This window comes from Phyllostomus hastatus, unplaced genomic scaffold (genome assembly GCF_019186645.2).
Source record: "Phyllostomus hastatus isolate PE091 unplaced genomic scaffold, TTU_PhHast_1.1 phas_scaffold_60, whole genome shotgun sequence".
Lineage (NCBI taxonomy): Eukaryota > Metazoa > Chordata > Mammalia > Chiroptera > Phyllostomidae > Phyllostomus > Phyllostomus hastatus.
The window spans coordinates 11,443,914-11,462,836 of NW_025334038.1; the positions used below are offsets into that span (position 1 = coordinate 11,443,914).

Consider the following 18,923-nt stretch of genomic DNA (forward strand, 5'->3'; position numbering starts at 1 on the left):
GCACAAGCCCCCCTAATGGTGTTGAGTGTCCTAGGTGGTGTTGAAGAGTACTTGCTGCCTTTAAAGAAGCCATAGTTGTGCCGACCAGTATGTCTTCTGCCTACTGGAATCTACTTGACTAGTTCTCTTTCCTGAGGATTAGTTTATTATACTTGTTATGGTCCACTTGTAGTTGACTGTGTCCTCTTTTTCCAGAAACTCTTACTCTTAGTTCTTAGGTAGTTGAATGTTCTCTGGATGAATCCTGGTTCTTAACTGATTGACTGGGGATTAGTCTCAAGTTCCCTTGTGTTTCTAAGTTTCTCTTGTTAGGGTATTTAATAACCCTCTGGAACTAAAATCACAGTTGCATGCAGACAAGCTTCTAGACTGAGTTCTAATATCATGTCCCTTTTTACTTCTGTACTCTTAGTGGAAAGATCCTAATCCAGGCTGAGGGCTAGCTAGACTATCTGAGAAGAGTGGAAGATACATAGATGTCTGGATTTTTTTATTAGATGTAGTTTTTTAAAAAATTAATTTCAAGTTGCCATGACCAAATAGCTATATCTATGACTGCATAATAAATATACTGAACTGGAAACTTTGCCATGAAACAAACATTAATGTCACAAACCATATCTCATACTCATTTTGCTGCAAACAAAAATTCTTTAAATGTAGCAAATCTCCTTTGTAACAAAGTGGTTAGAGATAGAACAATATTAGCCTTCTAGATTAAATATATTTTTTCACATTTTTGCTATCTTTTGGGGTTACTTTTTGTGATCATCAGGAGACTAGATATCTGTTGGAATTGAGTTCTGTTGGGTTTTTATTTCCATGCTACTTCACCAGCAAACATGCAGATTTGTTTTGTTTGGGGAAAACTACTTCTATATAGTTTGAGTCACTTGTGACTAGAGAAATGGTTTAATTCCAGAACTAGATGAAATACCCAGTGAGTATCTTGTTATCTTCTCTATTTTTAAAGATTCCTGTGCGTTCAGATTCGAAACTGCCTGGGATGTCTTTTCAGACAGAATAGAGAGATGAAAAATACTGTGATGAAAATAGTCTTCTCAGTCCGAATTTTTTTTTTAATATTCTGATCTTATCCAGTCTCATGTTTTGGTGTGTGTGTGTGCGTTTTTTTAAAGATTTTATTTATTTATTTTTAGAGAGGGAAGGGAGGGAGAAAGAGAGAGAGAGAGAAACATAAATGTGCAGTTGCTGGGGGCTGTGGCCTGTGGCCTGTAACCCAGACATGTGCCCTGACTGGGAATTGAACCTGTGATGCTTTGGTTCACAGCCTGTGCTCAATCCACTGAGCTACCTCAGCCAGGGCCGAACTTTTTATTAAGATGCAATTGATACACCATACAATTCACCAATTTCAGGTGTATGACTCAATAGTTTTTTGTACAATATGTTGACTAGTCAATTTTAGAACATTTTTATCACTCCCAAAAGACACCCCATATCTACTAGAAGTCTTCTTTTTATTTCCCATCCTTAGGCAATAACTAATCTACTTTCTGTCTCTATAGATTTGTCTATTGTGGACATTTTGAATGAATGGAATAAAAATGTGTAGCCTTTTGTAATGAGCTTTTTCACAAGATCGGTCCATATTGTAGCATTTATTAGTATTTCTTTTCATTGCTATATAATATTCTGTTGTATGGATTTACTACATTTTCTTTTTGTGGTCAGTTGGTTGACATTTGCATTATTTTTACTTTTTGGCTATTATGAATAATGCTGCTATAAACATTCCTTTATGTAAAGTTTTTGTGTGGGTGTATGTTTTCATTTCTTTTGGATGTACATTTAGGAGTGTAATCGCTGGGTTGTAACGTAACTTTATTTTTAACCTTTTGAGGAGCTGCTGGGCTCTTTCAAAGTGGCTATACTGTTTTACATTTCTATCAGCAATGTGTGAATGTCTTGCTCTCTCCACAACTTTACCAGTACTTGATATTATCTTTTTTTTTGGTAGAGTTTATTAACTTCTGGCTGTGGTTTAAACTTATTGCTTAATAAATCCAAACAGCAAGTCATCTCACTTATTTTGGTATACAATTTACAAAAACAATTTTGAAAGGGAATATATAGAGCAAGAAGTTACACTAATGAAAGAATGCTTTGGAGCATCTAATTAAGATTTTCTTCTTTTACTTTTGAGGTGGATGTTTAGTTCATCTAGTTGCAGATCTGATTAATTATGTTGTTAAGAGTAAATAGATTTTTTTCCTTCAAAGAGAATTGTAACTGTGTTTGAATGTTCACTTGGCTTACATCTTGGGAGAAGTGAACTGTTTTTCTATTTGGTCATATGCACAAGACAGGCGTTTCAGCTAAGATGTCAACCCTACCCCAGTTCGGCTAGCAGACCATAAAGCATAAAGCATTATACGTAACTGCTGGTTTAGAACATAATGAGCTGAATGCTGCTAAGAATCTAACAAAACCTTGGCTAAAGAACCCTATGGAGAGTTGCCTGAAAGACAAACAATGTTATATGGTCACTGCTCTAAAAATCTACCTCTAGTAACCATCTCTTTGGTCTCTGTTTCTAAAAGAATAAAATTTGTATAGAAATGTTATAAAAATAAATGTAATTACACTGTAAAACACCACTGATTAATCATGTACAGCTTCCTTGAAAATGTGAAACTTGACTTATTTTGAGGTTTTTGTTAATAAATTACACTATAAAAATTAGTACACCTGTAAAAATATAATATTGAATTTCGACTGTCTTTTTGATTATAACCATGCTGGTGGATATGAAGTGATATCTCATTGTGGCTTTTTGATTTGCATTTTCCTAATAGCTATTGATGTTGAATATCTTTTTATGTTCTTATTGATCATTTGTGTATTCAGATCATTTGCCCATTTTAAAATTGGATTATTTTATTTACTCATTTGTAAGGGTTCTTTATATATTCTGGAGATAAGTTCCTTATGAGATATACAAGAGTGTAATTTGCAAATATTTTTTCCCGTTCTCCACGTGGTAGTGTGTATTATTGTGGATTGTGTATTCACTTTCTTGATGGTATCTATATTTTTTGCTGTTATATTTAGATCCACAAACTATTTTGAGTTAATTTTAATGTCTAGTGTAAGGAAAGGGTCCAACTTCATTCTTTTGCATATGGATATCCAGTTGTCCCACCATGTATGGCTTTTAAATATTTGTACAGTGATATTGCAAATAGTCAACAGGATTTTTTTCTACCAGTGGATGAAAACTTTAGTTTTTAGCTTTGTATGAAGTGGTTATCTACCCTGGCTGCACACTAGAATCTGTGGGGAGCTTTTGGAAAATTCTAGTATGTAGGTCATCTTCAGAGATTCTGATTTAATTGATCTATTGTGGAGCCTAGTTATCAGTACATTTTTTAAGCCTCTGAGGTGATTGTAAAGTCCAATTAGGCTGAGAATCACAGCACTACACTCCTCAGAAAAAGAAATGGAAAAATTCTTTTTTTTTTAATGCTTTACTATATTTTTCTTCTTTTCAAAATGTGGGGTTATGTCAGTAGAAGAAAAAAATTTAATTTGTTAAACAACAATTTAAATTGTGAAATTTCTATTTTTAAAATAGAAGATTGTATTTTTACATGTTAGGCTGTTAAGATGTGAAATTAGATTATGGAAACCAGTAAATCCTAAAGATGTCTTATGTTTAGATATTATAGAAAATCTATTAATCCAGGAAGGCAGTGAGCTTACCCATCTGTGTCTAACCTGTTCAGTGAGGAAATAATACCACCAAGAACTCAACATGAGGACTCTGATGTGCATATGTTAGTTCAAGTCAGAATACCTTTTGGATTGGCTTGTGTGCCATTTCAGGTTGTTAAACTAGATCAGAGTGTATTTTATTCAAATCGATGTAATTGTATTTGGGTAATACACTGGTATTTCCCAGCACCTTTAGGTCATATGGGGGTTTACTATTTATAACTATTGAAAAACAGTAATCCCTAAGATACCTAGTAAGCATATAGGCACTTTTAAGCCCTGGGCTGCATAGAAGAATAGAATAGTGTTTGCTTTTCATAATCTAATGGAGAAACACAGGTATAAATAAATTATTAGAATAGGTGTCATTCTAGTGATTTGTACATGATATTGAGAAAGAATTACCAACTTGCGTGGAGATAAGGATTTTTTTTACAGGAATTACCATTTAGGTTGCATTTTGAAAAATGTATCAATAAAAATATGCTAAGAGAAATAAATTAGAGAAAAGCAGGATAAATAGCCTGTGCACAGGTGTGAAGGAGATAGCACACCTCTGGGGAAACACAAGTCATTAGGTATAATTGTAACACAGAGTGGGTAGAAGGTAGCTGTGGGAGATAAAACTGGAAAGGGGTGGGACCACACGTATGGGCTGTGTAGAATGTTTCTACCAGTGTAGGTATATCCCACTGTTAGAGGTACTTGTCACAAGCCTTTTGAGTATCTGACTTGTAATTATGTTATATTTTACATCCATTTTTAATGTCAATTTTTGTTTTTTGTACAATATGCATAATATATTGATACACTTGTTTAATTTATAAATAAAAATACATGAGAGACTCAATAAAGCTGGAATTATAAAAAATTGTGTATTTATTCTTACATAAATGTCTATTTTACTTATTGAGACATTTTCCACTGCTCAGAACAGTTTCCGAGCCTGTTAGTTTTGATGCCTTTTGGTGCTTCTACCGTTTTTTGTTTCCCCTCCTCCACATCTGCAAAATGTTTCCCATTGAGGACTTTTTTCATCTGGGAGAAACAACAAAGTCACTGGTGAAAGCAGGTATAGGGAGGGTGGGGCATGGGGGCCATGCTAGTTTTGGTCAAAAACTGCTGAACACTCTCAGCAAGGTGTAGCCAGGTGTGCTTATAAATTACCCATCATGTAATGGGCAAACAAGTTGAAAGAGTTTTAAAAAAAGTTGACTGAAGCCAAATGAAGCCTCTCATAACAATGACAGCTGATACACTGATGGGTTCCTAGAACACTCACCTAGCAGGGGAAGCCTGTACTGCAAGGGGGCCACCCACCAGAAGATAATTCCAGGGTTTTTTGGAGATGAATATTCAAACATTTTTTACTGATAGAATGTGATTAAAAATCACTAGCAGTCACTCACATAAATTATAGAAAGCTACTAAAGTATTTTAAATGGAGAAGATTTATATTTTAGGAAGAGAACCATGTAGAAGAAGTATAATAGGGTAAAGATAAAATCGTCTGGGCCAGATATTGTGAAGGGCTCCACTATAAAAGAGTGACCTTCATCCTGTGGAGTTCTTTGGTCCTCCAGAGTTCTGGCTCAATATTTCATTGGTTATCTCATTATTAAGTTGAATGATAAGTGTAAAGGATTGTTGGGTCCAAATTACAATGATCTAGTACATGTTGTTCTTGATAATTGCCATTATCTTTTTTTTTAAGAACATTTTTCTTTCCCTTATACCCATTTCCTTGTCTCTTTAAAAAATCCTTTTTTTGCTTTATGGGATACAATTTATAGTAAAATGTACAAAATTTAAGTATACAGTTTGTTTTGACAAAGTATATACCTTGTTAGTTACCACCATCTGAATAAAAATGTAGAACATTTTCACCATCACAGGAAAAATCCTTGTTTCTCTTCAGTCAATCTCGTAGGTAGAACAAAACAAAACACCCCAACAACTGTAATCCCACACTTCTTTTTTCTTTCACTTACATAGAGTGTTTTTTCTGTTCTTGAACTTTATATAAGTAGAGTCATACAATATGCATACACTGTTTGTGTTTGACATTTTTGCTCAATAGTGCTTTAAAAATAGTGTTGCCCATATCATTCTTTGTATTGTATGACAATGTCACAGTGTGTTTGTCCTTTCTCCTGTTGATATTTAAATTGTCTCCATTTTTTACTTTTATTAATAAAGCTTCTGTGAATAATTTTTGAACCCATGCTTTGATTTTTTTGAGTATGTTCTTAGTGGAATTGCTAGGTCTTATGTTCAATTTTATTAGAAACTGCTAAATTATTTTCTAAAGTGGTTGTACTATTTTATGTTCTGAGCAATGTATTAGGATTCCAGGTTGCTCATTCACTCTGACACTTGACATTGTCACATTTTTAATTTTAGTCATCATCTTATGGGTGTGAAGTGGTATTTCATAGTGCTTTTGTATTTCATGAATGACTACTGATATCAAATAGTGTCTAGTAATTCATCACAGTTAACTGTGTTTATTGGTCACTCATAGCTTTTCTTTTTGGATTTAATTTTTTTATTAATTTTTTTAAATTACTTTATTGTTCAATTACAGTTGTCTACGTTTCCCCACCACCATTCTCCCTCACCCCAGCCATCCCCACCTCCCTCCCTTGCTTCCACCCTCCCTCTTGGTTTTGTCCATGTGTCCTTTATATTAGTTCCTGAAAACCTTCTCCCCACTGTCCCCTCCCCCCTCCCTTCTGGCTATTGTTAGATTGTTCTTAATTTCAGTGTCTCTGGTTATATTTTGTTTGCTTTTTTCTTTTGTTGATTATGTTCCAGTTAAAGGTGAGATCATATGGTATTTGTCCCTCACCACCTGGCTTATCTCACTTAGCATAATGTTCTCTAGATGCATCCATGTTGTCACAAAGGGTAGGACCTCCCTTTTCTCTGCTGCATAGTATTCCATTGTATAAATGTACCATAGTTTTTTGATCCACTCATTTAGTGATGGGCACTTAGGATGGGCACTTGGCTATTGCAAATTGTGCTGCTATGAACACTGAGGTACATAGGTTCCTTTGAATTAGCATCTCGGTGCTCTTAGGATATAATCCCAGCAGTGGAATTGCCGGGTCAAAAGGCAGTTCCATTTTTAGTTTTCTGAGGAAATTACATACTGTTTTCCACAATGGCTGCCCCAGTCTGCATTCCCACCAACAGTGCACTAGGGTTCCCTTTTCTCCACATCTTCTCCAACACTTGTTTATTGATTTGTTGGCCATCTGACTGGTGTGAAGTAGTATCTTCTTGTGATTTTAATTTTCATCTCTCTGATGGTTAGTGATGCTGAGCATCTTTTCATATGTCTCCAGGTCCTCTGTATGTTCTCCTTGGAGAAGTGTCTGGTCAGGTCCTTTGCCCATTTTTTAATTGGGTTTTGTGTCTTCCTAGAGTAGAATCATGTGAGTTCTTTATGTATTTTGGAGATCAAACCTTTAACCAAGGTATCATTGGCAAATATGTTTTCCCAAATAGTTGGTTCTCTTTTCATTTTAATGCTGTTTTCTTTAGCCATGCAGAAGCTTTTTAATTTGATGAGGTCCCATTTGTTTATTCTTTCCTTTATGTCCCTCATTCATAGCTGTTTTTTGCTAAGTGTTCATGTCTTTTGCTTATTTTACAAAAATTGTTTAGTTTTTTAAATTATCCTGAAGTATCTGGTTGTGAGTCCTTTGTCAGGTATATGTATTTTGAGTTTTCACTCCAGTAGCTTCCCTTAATTTTCTTGTCTTTTGATAAGCATAAGTTTGTTTTAATGAAGTTCATTTTTTTCAATATAAAATTATTGTTAGTGCCTTTTGTTTCCTATCAAAGGAATCTTTGCCTATCTCAATGTTGTGAAGATATTCTATGTTTCCTCCATGTGAGTATCTTAGTATCCCCAGGACCATTTATTGAAAAGCCCATCCTTTTCCTACTGAATTGCAGTGGTTCCTCTGTTGTAAAATGAAGAATATGTGTGAATGTATTTCTGGACCATTATGTTTTACTCATCTATTTGTCCTTATATCAATGCTGTGGTGCCATAATTACTGTGGCAAAGTAAATCTTAAAATCAGATGGTATATTTTTCATCAAAATTATTTTACCTATTCTTGGTCCTTTGGGTTTTCAAATTAGTTTTAGAATCAGCTTGTCAGTTTCTACAAAATGCCTGCTGAAATTTTGATTAGGATTGTGTTTAATTTATAGATTAATTTGGGGAGAATTGATTAACATCTTCATAGTGTTGTATCTTTCAATCTGTGTCCATGATATATCTCTAAGGTCTTTAATATCTTCTAGCAGTGTTTTGAAGTATTTTTAGGTAGAGTTCTTGCTCATCTTTCCTTAAGTTTATTCATAGATATTTGATTTATTTTTGATGTTGTAAATGGTATGTTTTAAAAATTTCATTTTCCAAGTATTTGCTGCTAGTATATAAAAATACATATGGTTTTTGTATATTAACCTTGAATTCCACAACTTCATAAGCATAACAGTTTTAGTAGCTTGTAGATTTTATTGACTATTCCTTATATATAATCAAGTGGTCTGTGAGTGTAGTTTTATTTCCAGTGTATATGCTCATTTCTTTTTATTATCTGGATTGGAGTTTTCAGAGGTTATTTTTGATGAATTGCTAGATTAATTTTGAATTGGAGTTGTCATTTCTTATTTTAATCATAAATATTCACCATACTGGAATTTAATGTCAAATGATTATACCATAGTTGACTTGGAGGAGGAAGCTTTGAATGTTTTTCACTTGAACTAAATTATCTTAAAAAGTCTCATTCAGAGACAGGATCTGGATGCCTTACTGAATACAACTAGATTGTCCTTTAGATAGCTGTTGATAAGGTTGACAGCAGTACCCAGAAATCAGAATTAGGATCGAATCATTTTTTTATTTAAAAAATCATTTAAAAAGAATAAAAGAGTATTTGTTTTTTTGTACACTTGAGAAAGGCACTGACTCATTTTCTGGACTTATCTTTTTTTCCTTAGTTTTAGCCTTAACTTCTTTATAGTGGGCATTTCTCCAAGCAAACCAAACTCTTCTGTGTATTATTACATTATTCACTTCAGTTTGAAGCTTTTGGTATGGGCCATATATGTCCTAATTACATACACACAGGTTAACCTTTAAGGAACCCCAACATGTATATGTCTTACATGGTGATTATTCTGCTGATGAAAAGATTGCTATTTGATGTATTTACTTAATAAGATACTTCTAGCACATTTAAAATACAGGGTATGGCAGAAATGACACCCCTTTTTATTACAAAATCATAAGCATGTAATTCTGTAACAATATCACACTCAAGCACACCATATGACATTGTAGGTGAAATATTCAAATTAAAACTATAAATTATTGCACCCATATTATTACCTTACCAACCACACCCAAGCAGGCCTTACTTCTGCCGGACCCTGTATTATGATTTAATTCAGTTCAGAACTATAAATAACCTTGCCAGGAACACACATAAAACATTTGACTGTTATACATTAGATATAGTTATGAAAACATTTTATAAACGCTCAGTAACTCAGAATTATTTCTTACATATTTTCTGTCTAGTTTGGGACTGTCTGTGCTGGGTTTGTATTTCCTGCTTCATAGTGGTGGTCTGCTGCAATGACTGTGTCCCTCTCCATTGGAAAGAATAGCAATGGGAGATTAGAGACCCCATGGGAAAAATTCTTCTCTGATGGTTATGTTGTATAGGTAAGGGAGTTCTTTGAAACTTTTAATTAAAATGTTTTCCAGCGAAGACGTTGCTGTTTACAAAATAAGTGAACAAACAAAATAGAAATAGACTCATAGACATAGAGGTTGGGACTGGTGGTTGCCAGAGGAAAGAGGTTTAGGGGACTGGTTAAAAAAAATGAAGGGGTTAAGAAGTACAAATTGGTAGTTACAGAATAGTCATGGGACTATAAAGTACAGCATAGGGAATATAGTCAGTAATACTCTATGGTGTCAGGAGGGTACTTTAAATATTGGGGGGACCACTTTGTAAAGTATATGATTGTCTAACTACCATCCAAAACTAATGCAAAATAATATTGAATGTAAATTATAATGGAAAAAATGTTAAATATGATGTAAACAAAGTTCACAAAAAGATGTTGAGTTTAAATGAAAATATTTGAATGCCAAAACTTGATAAAGAAGCTTGCAAAAATCTGTAAGCAAATAAGTACTACAGATGTCTTGTCACTTAAACTGTTTTAACAAACTGCTTTTTCTGAAGCAATTTCTTTTTATTCTTTAAAGATGTTATTTATTTATTTTTAGAGAGAAGGGAAGGGAGAGAGAGAAACATCGATGTGCAAGCAAAACGTAGATTGGTTGCCTCTCCCACACCCCCAAACTGGGGACCTGGCCCACAATCCAGGCATGTGCCCCAGCTGGGAATCAAACCACTTTGGTTTGCAGGCCAGTGCTCAATCCACTGAGCTGCACCACCCAGGGCTGAAGCAATTTCTGATATTCAGTAACGCTGTGCACTACTTCGTGTTGTTGTTTAGTTTGAGATTTTATAAAAATATATTTTGTTATGTATTTTTCTAATGGTTAAAATTTATAAGATTTCATTCTTTTTAGTTAAAAGTGGCTCAGAGATTCTGCTCTTGGTAGAGAGGTTTTTTTTTTCTGCCTGTGAAGAAGTATGGGATTTACTATACTCGTGATTTTATATAGAGACTCATCTCACAAAAAGTATTGTATTTCTGGACTATAAGACTACCCCCCCCCCCCCAATTTGGTAGGAATAATGGTTGTTAATGCTGCTGTTGAGTTCTGTTTATATTTACATTGGTGAAATATTATGTTATTTATGTTATTAAATATTTTGCAGCATTTTTTGCTTCAGATTTTTTCCCTATTTTCCTCTAAAACCTATGTGCGTCTTATGGTCCAAAAAAATATGGGTACTTGAAAGTTATAATTTTGTAAGTTACTTGATAGTTAATATTCTAGGGAATTTTTTTTAAAGGAACACTGATAAATCATTGATAAAATGGCTTCCTCTTTATTTTTAAAAATATTTTATTTATTTTTAGAGAGAGGGGAAGGGAAGAGAGAAAGAGAAGGAGAGAAACATCAATATGTGGTTGTCTCTCATGCACCCCCTACTGGGGAATCTGGGGTGCAATCCAGGCATGTGCCCTGACTGGGAATTGAACTGGCGACCCTTTGGTTCACATGACCGTGCTCAATCCATTGAGCTACACCAGCTAGGGCTCCTGTTTATTCACATAATGTATGTTTTTGTTTTTGTTTTTTAACTTTAATTGTGGAAGATAGCTATAGGATGTAACTTTTAGATTAGTGAGCAGGAAAAAGGGAAAAAATTCCTATGGTTAATAAACATAATGCTAACTATTGAGTAATGTTTTCCTGCCTTTTATTGTTAAATACAGGGTATATTTACTTCTGGCACATGGGAAGAGAAATCAGATGAAATTCTCTTTGCTGACTTCAAATTCTCAATTACTCATCATTATCTTGTACAAGAATCCACTGATAAAGAAGGAAATGATGAAATGTTAGAAGGTAAGCTTTTATATATATATTAAAAGCTTGACATGTTAGGATTTTTTATTTTTCAATTTTTTAAGATTTTATTTATTTATTTTTATAGAGAGAGGAAGGATGAGAGAAAGAGAGGGAAACGTCAATGTGTGGTTGCCTCTCATGTGCTCCCTACTGGGGACCTGGCCCGCAAGCCATTTATGTGCTCTAAGAATCAAACTGGTGACCCTTTCATTCATAGGCCAGCACACTCAATTCAATGAGCCACACCAGCCAGGGCAGATTGTTTATAATTTTGAGTTACAAATTTAGTTCTCTTAATTATGTAGTGTTTTCCAGAGATGTTTTATATATATGAAGTTGTTTTAGTGCATCTGAAGTAGAGTATGATCTTTTCAGAGGAAGAATCACAGCATCATTTTAAAGTTAATTAAATCAGCTAATATTTATTGAGTGCCTACCATGTGCTAGGTACTCTCTAAGCCAAATTGAACCCAAACTTAAATTTACATTCCAGTAGGTGGGATAAGGTTTATAAGTAAGTAACAGTAATAGGAGGTAGAAAGTGATAAATGCCACCCCAAAGCACAGATAACATTCTACTGGAGTTCGAAAGAAGAAAGATTGCTTTTAAATGGAAATGTTCAGAGAAGGTGTTATGGAGAATGAAACAACTAATCTAGGTTTCAAAGGATTAAAAAAAAAGTTATTTGTTGATTAGTCAGTGTAGTGTTTTGGCTATATTCCAGACTTGAGAGTCACATCCAAGTGGATACAATTCTGGTTTTTCTACTTAGTAGTTACTTAACCTTTCTAAACTTGAATTATCTTAAAATGAAGTAATACTACCTAGGGGGTTAATGGGAAGATTTAATGAGATACTGTATGTAAGTACCGATCTCACTACCTGGCTCATGCTAGATATTCAGTAAATGTGCTTGTAGTTGTTGATAGACGACATCATCCAAAATCTCTGTAAATGGTGCTTATAGTTGTTTATAGGTCAAATAACCAATCTCTTTGTCCTGAGATATACTAAATTTTGAGGAAACCTCAAAAAACTGGAATTATCTTCTGGAGGACAGGCCCCTTACACTACAGGCTTCCCCTGTTAAGTGAGTGTTCCAGGAACCCATCTGTATCAGTGTACCCGCTGGCTTGTGAGAGGCAGCTCTCAGCTTCAGTGAATTTTTTTGAAGACTCAGTGCATTTTCCCATTTCATGATAAGTAATAAATGCGCACACCCACCCACACTGCACCAAGTGTTCAGCAGTTTTTGACCAAAAAACAGCATGAGCCCACTGTCCCATGCTCCCTATTCCTGCTCTCACCACCAGCAACTTTCTTTTTTGTTCCTCTGGATGAAAAAAAGTCCTCAAAGGGAAATGTTTTGCTGATGTGAAGGAGGTAAAACAATAAATGGCAGAAGCACTACAAGGCATCAAAATTGATGAGTTCAAAACTGTTTTGAGCAGTGGATAAGTCTCAGTGGGTGTATTGCATCAATACTTTGAAGGTGACTAAAGTTTAAACATGTAAGAATAAATACACAAATTGGGTCCCCCCTCATATATAACAGCAAGTGTGCAAGGCATTGAAAATAAATAAATTTTGGAGCTATCAGTAAAATGCCTTCTTTATTCATTCAGAAAACAAATATGCAGAATGTGTATTAAAGTTTTTCTGGTCAATTAAAGACATTTTACTAAGGGAACGTAAGTGAAACAGAGAAAAGCAAATACCATATGAAGTCACTTATATGTGGAATGTTAGGAAAAAACAAAAAACAACCAAGCTCATAGGTACAGAGAACAGATTGGTGGTTGCCAGAGGCAGGGTGGAAGGGGGAGCACATGGCTGGAGAGTACGCGAAATGGGTGAAAGTGGTCAAAAGGTACAGAATTCTAGTTAGAAAATAAATAAGTCAAGGGATGTAATGTACAGATTGGTGATGATATTTAATAATACTGTATTGCATACTTGAAAGTTGCCAAAAATAAATATTTAAAGTGGTCATCACTAAAAAACTTTTTGTAATTATGTAGTAAAAGATGTTAACTTAATGTGGTGATCATTTCACAGTGTGTACAGTTATCAAATCATTATGTTGTGTACCTGAAACTAATATAATATTATATGTCAATTATAGTTGAATAAAAAATAAATTAAAAAAAGTTTTTTTGGTTAAAATATTACCATTGGTAAGTATAGGCCTGAAATATCTGTGCCTTTTCTTGTATAGGAATGAAATTATATTACCTTTTCTGTTATATATATATTAGTTTTACAAAGAAAACAGATAATGTTTGCATTTAGATTTATAAACTGGGATAAATAACATTGATCATGTATACACATATCTCAGATAATTCTACATACAACAAAAGAAAATAATTATACTAAAATATGAACATGTATACTTTAGGAATAAGGGGAAGAGGGAAATGTATGCAAGTAGAGGGAAGTCTGATAATGCCCCAGAGATTTCTGCATCCAACATTCTCTTGATTGATGAAGGCAATTCTTCAGAGTAGAGCAATCTTAAGTGCTATTATTTTGACAAGAGATCATACATGAAAGAAAAACAATTTTGTTAGAGGCTAAGAATCTGTTTCTGAGGTGAGCAGATGAGGGGCTATGTTATGAGACAAGATGAATGGACTTAATATAGCTAAGAAATTATTGTTGCATGTGTGTAGATATTGTCTATTTTAATTTGGTTGTGATTGAAGCTCTCACTAATGCTAGAAATTAGTTCCAAGTAAAGCATTAGCTTGGTTAATAGAGAAATACATATTTAAAACTATTATTAGAGATCAGAAGATTTGAGCACTGATCTTTTATTTTTTTGGAGTTGCTTATTGCCTTAGTTGAGTAAAATGTCAAGTTATTAGTGTTTTTTTAGTGTTCTTTTTTTATTTTTGCAAGTGAATAAAATACAAATTTGCTAAGCAATTATAGCTATGCAGCAAAAGGAAATATTTTTAGCAGCTATCCTTTATGTTTTAAATATACTGTGCATTTATGAGTAAATAATGATTATTGATGTTACTACCTTATGGACGGCAATAGTAAGTGCTTAAAGATACACAGTTATAAGTAGGAAGGTTGTTGTGGTTTACAAGAACACTTTAGATGGCCAGGGTTCACCTCAGAAGGTGATATGGAGTTGACAGACCTCTAATAGAATTTTGAGGAAAAGTAGAGACAAGGGCTGACCAAGAAGAATAAATAAAATGAACTTCCTACTAAAGATGGGAAATTGTGTGAGTCACGGCGTTTAAGAAAGGAAAAGAGTACAAACATAGGAATATACAGGGGTGGAGAAAAAGATTTATAGTTGTTTGTATATAAAATAATATTGTACAATAATTAGTAAAAATAAAAGAATAGACTGTTTCAGGTACTTACAACTGTAAGCTTACTTTTGCCCACCCTTGTATATATATATTTGTAGGCTTTTTTAAACAAAAGAGATTGAGAAAGACATCCCTCTTTCTCCCAATCTTAGGACTAGCCCTAGATTTAAATCTTTGAGCAATTACAGAGCTACATGGACTAGCCAGATATGTTATATGTTTCTTTAAATCATATTATTATATTCTGAATTAAATCAACATAATAACTGTTTCGTTATCTAATCTTTTTTGTAGATGCTATTCCACAATCTATGCAAGATTTGTTGTGTATGAATAATGACTTTCCTCCAAGAGCACATTGCTTGGTAAGATGGTAGGTATACATTTCACACAGATAACTCTTAGTATGTGTGCTGGGGAGGCCTCAGGACCACTCCCAGGTTCAGTGATTTGCTGGAAGGACCCACAGGACTCAGCATCTAGTTGTACTTATTGCTGTGATTTATTACAGTGACAGCATGCACAGCAAAATCAGCAAAGGGAAAAGGTGCCTAAGGTAAAGTTTGAAGGCAGTCCAGGTGTTTTAACAGTCCTTTCCTAATGGAGTCACACTGGAGATACTCAATTCCCTTAGCTACAAGTTGTGGCAACATGTGAAATGTTATCTACCAGGGAAGCTTGTTAGAGGCTCTGTTCTCAGGGTTTTTAATTGGGGGCTGTTACCTTCTGACTGGTAAATACAAAATTTCAGACTCCCAGAAGGAAAGCAAGTGTCCAGCATAAACCACATTGTTGGCACAAACAGTTTAGGCACAGTACCACTTATCAATTAGGGCAGTAGTGAGAAACCTCCCTAGATCGAAGTTCCCAGGTGCCAGACCAAGGTCAGCCTTGCAAGCAGATTATTCTGAGGATAGCAGTTGCAGGCCTGCTGTTAACGCTTTTCTGCATACTATGTGTAGTATCCAGGGTAGTATCTAAATTAATTCTGATAATTAGTATGAAACAAATATCACAGAAAACAATATATATTGTTACAAATTGAATTGAAATAAAATGTTGCTCTTGGTACATAATAACATCAAAGGTCTAAATTATAAATGTAATACATTAATATAAGAGACACATCACGATTAAAAGGTCTTTATCTTTTTCAATTATTCATACTCTATCTGAACTTTATTTTGGAGGGAGTGGCGTTGAAACACTCCATCTCCAAAATGGCCCAAGTGTGACTATATTGTCAAGAAAGGAGAACGAGTTAAAGGGAATTTATATACTGGTTTTAAGTTACTCTCTTGGTGTGAGTTGCTCTTTCATTTTTTTTTTTAAAGAATTTCTCAGAATGGGGAAATGATAACATCTGTTTCTTTTTTCTTCATTTTATAGTGATTACTATAGCAAGCAGACTATGTAGCATACTAAAAAATGGAAGAAAATTATTGCAAGTGCAAATAAACCAGATATTGTTTCATAAGTACTGTTATTTTAGTGTGATGTTTTAAAAACTGTGCACTTAAATAATTTAAACAACTATTTGGTTGGCCAAAAAGTTCATTACATTTTTTCCATAAAATAAAAAAACGTTTTTCATTTTCACCAATAACTATTGATTTGTATATTTTGAGTATGTTGGCTGTCTCCTACTATTGGCTTCTAGTTGGGTAGAGGCCAGTGGTTCTGCTAAACATCTTCCAGTGCATTACATAGCTGCACAGCAAATAATTATTTTGCTAAAATGTCAGTAGTACTAAGAAACTTTGCAAATCACTTTAGACATGTTCGATCTGTCACAACACCTTCTCCATACACTGCATAAATCCTTTTTTGTGTTTCAGTTATGTTTTTACCTCTCTTTAAATAATAAAGCATATCACACCAAAAATGTTGCATATTTTCTTCTATCTTCAATTAAAATGGCTGCACAAAAATTCACCAGTTGAGGTAGAAAGAGAGGGAGAGACATCAATGTGTGAGATAATACATGTGTTAGTTGCCTCTACAAACCCCCAACTGGAGACCTGGCCCATAACGCAGCCATGTGCCCTGACTGGGAATCAAACCGGCAGCTTTTCGGTTCTCAGGCCAGCACTCAATCCACTGAGCCACTATAGCCAGGAATGATAAGTTTATTTTTAAATGCACGCTGATACGACACTGTCATGATACAGCCTAACAAAACTGTTTCAAATGAAGTTAAAACCAACTAAGCACTACTAGAGCCATTGTAATGAAAAACCATAATGGACTTTTTGGCCAACTGAATATAAAAGCAGTTTTATAAATTACCCTTTGAACTTATCAGAAGAATATTCTGATCTTCTGAAATGTGAATATGTAAATTTAACATGACAAAATACAGGGTCTGGCACAAATAACACCTCTTTTTTATTATAAAATATTTTATTACAAAATCATAAGCATGCAATTCTGTAACAGAACAGTACCACACTCAAGCAGAACACGTGACATTTTAAGTGAAATATTCAAATTAAAACTATAAATTATTACACCCGTATTATTACTCTACCAACCACACTCAAGCAGGCGTTACTTCTGCTGGACTCTGAATGACTTCATTCATTCATGATACAGTAATTGAAAATCTACTGTTTGGACAAACACTGAATTAGACATTAATTTCTAGTTCAAGTACTTATTATCTTGGCTACTTTGGGCAAGTTACTTAATATTGACGAGTTAGTTTCTACATTGTTAAAATCAGTAAAATAGCATGCACCTTTAAGGATAATTGTGAGGATTTAATAAGATAATGGCATATAATGTATTTATCAAAATCTGAATGCTGTTACATATCTGTTCAGCTTTTTCATATATATTTCCAAAAACTGTTTGGCACATAGTACATAGTATAAAATTATTCCTTGAATGAATAAATAAAACCTTTTTAATCTATTTACTTTTTTTGTTTCAGTCAGTATTAGTTTATATTTAGTGTTACTCTGTATTAGTTTCAAATGTACAGCATAGTGGTCAGAAAATCATATACTTTACAGAGTGATCCCCTCAATAATGCAAGTACCCACCTGGCCCTGTACATAGTTAATACAATATTATTGATCATCCCTATACTGTAATTTACATCTCTGTGACTATTCTGTAACTACCAATTTGTACTTCTTTTTTTAAAGTATATTTTATTGATTATGCTACTACAGTTGTCCCTTTTCTTTTCTCCCCTTTATGCCCCTCCACCTGGTACCCCAGTCCTTCCAGCATTCCCCCCACCTTAGTTTATGTCTATGGGTCATGTATATAAGTTCTTTGACTTCTCCATTTCCTATACTATTCTTACCTCCTCTGTCTACTTTGTACCTACCATTTATGCTTCTTACTTTCTGTACCCTTTCCCTAATTTCCCCCTCCTCTCCCCTCCCCACTGATAACCCTCCATGTGATCTCTATTTCTTTGATTCTGTTTCCGTTCTAGCTGTTTGCTTGGTGTTTTTTTTGTTTTTTTTTTTAGGTTCATTTGTTGATAGTTGTGAGTTGTTATTTTACTGTTCTTAGTTTTGATCTTTTTCTGAGATAAGTCCCTTTAACATTTCATGTAATAAGGGCTTGGTGAGGATGAACTCCTTTAACTTGACCTCATCTGGGAAGCACTTTGTCTGCCCTTCCATTCTAAATGATAGCTTTGCTGGATAGAGTAATCTTGGAGGTAGGTCCTTGCCTTTCATGACTTGGAATACTTCTTTGCAGCCCCTCCTTGCCTACAATGTTTCTTTTGAGAAATCAGCTGGTAGTCTTCTGGGAACTCCTTGGTAGGTAACTCTTTTTTTTTTTCTTGCTGTGTTTAAGGTTTGATGCAGACCCCAGCTCATGGGGTCCATGACATTGTGGATGAGATATGAGAAATTCACACAGACTACTGAGTCCTGTGGAGAAAAAGGGATGGCACGGCCACTCTCTCAAGGGGAGAGCACCTATGAGTGCCTCGTCTACTCTCTCAAGAGGAGAGAGCATCGACCCTTACCTCGACAGGCATTTATTGGTTTCCAGTTGCATTATGTCAAAGAAGGTTCTCATTATTCTTAGATTTAGTTAAGTGATTACTTCTTACAGATAACAAAAAAGTAGGAAAAGTTACAAATGCAAGGGAATGATAAAAATGATTGATTTGGTTACATTTTGTCCTTGGGACATCTTAGCACAGACTTTAGGGAGTTGCTTCAGAGATGTACGTTAAACATCTGCAGTCTTAACTCAGGGTGAGGGAGTTTTAGCAAAA

General features: G+C 34.4%; 1 protein-coding gene across 2 annotated transcripts in view; it reads left to right on the forward strand.

Annotated features, from left to right (window-relative positions):
• The window catches only part of RAB3GAP1 (RAB3 GTPase activating protein catalytic subunit 1), a 111,188-nt gene that overhangs the window by 22,427 nt on the left and 69,838 nt on the right, over window positions 1–18,923 (forward strand). For both annotated transcript variants that reach the window (XM_045826060.1, XM_045826061.1), the window contains exons 4-5: window positions 11,200–11,332; window positions 14,966–15,044. In XM_045826060.1, coding sequence (XP_045682016.1) covers window positions 11,200–11,332; window positions 14,966–15,044 — 212 coding nt within the window. The remainder of the gene's footprint in view (window positions 1–11,199; window positions 11,333–14,965; window positions 15,045–18,923) is intronic.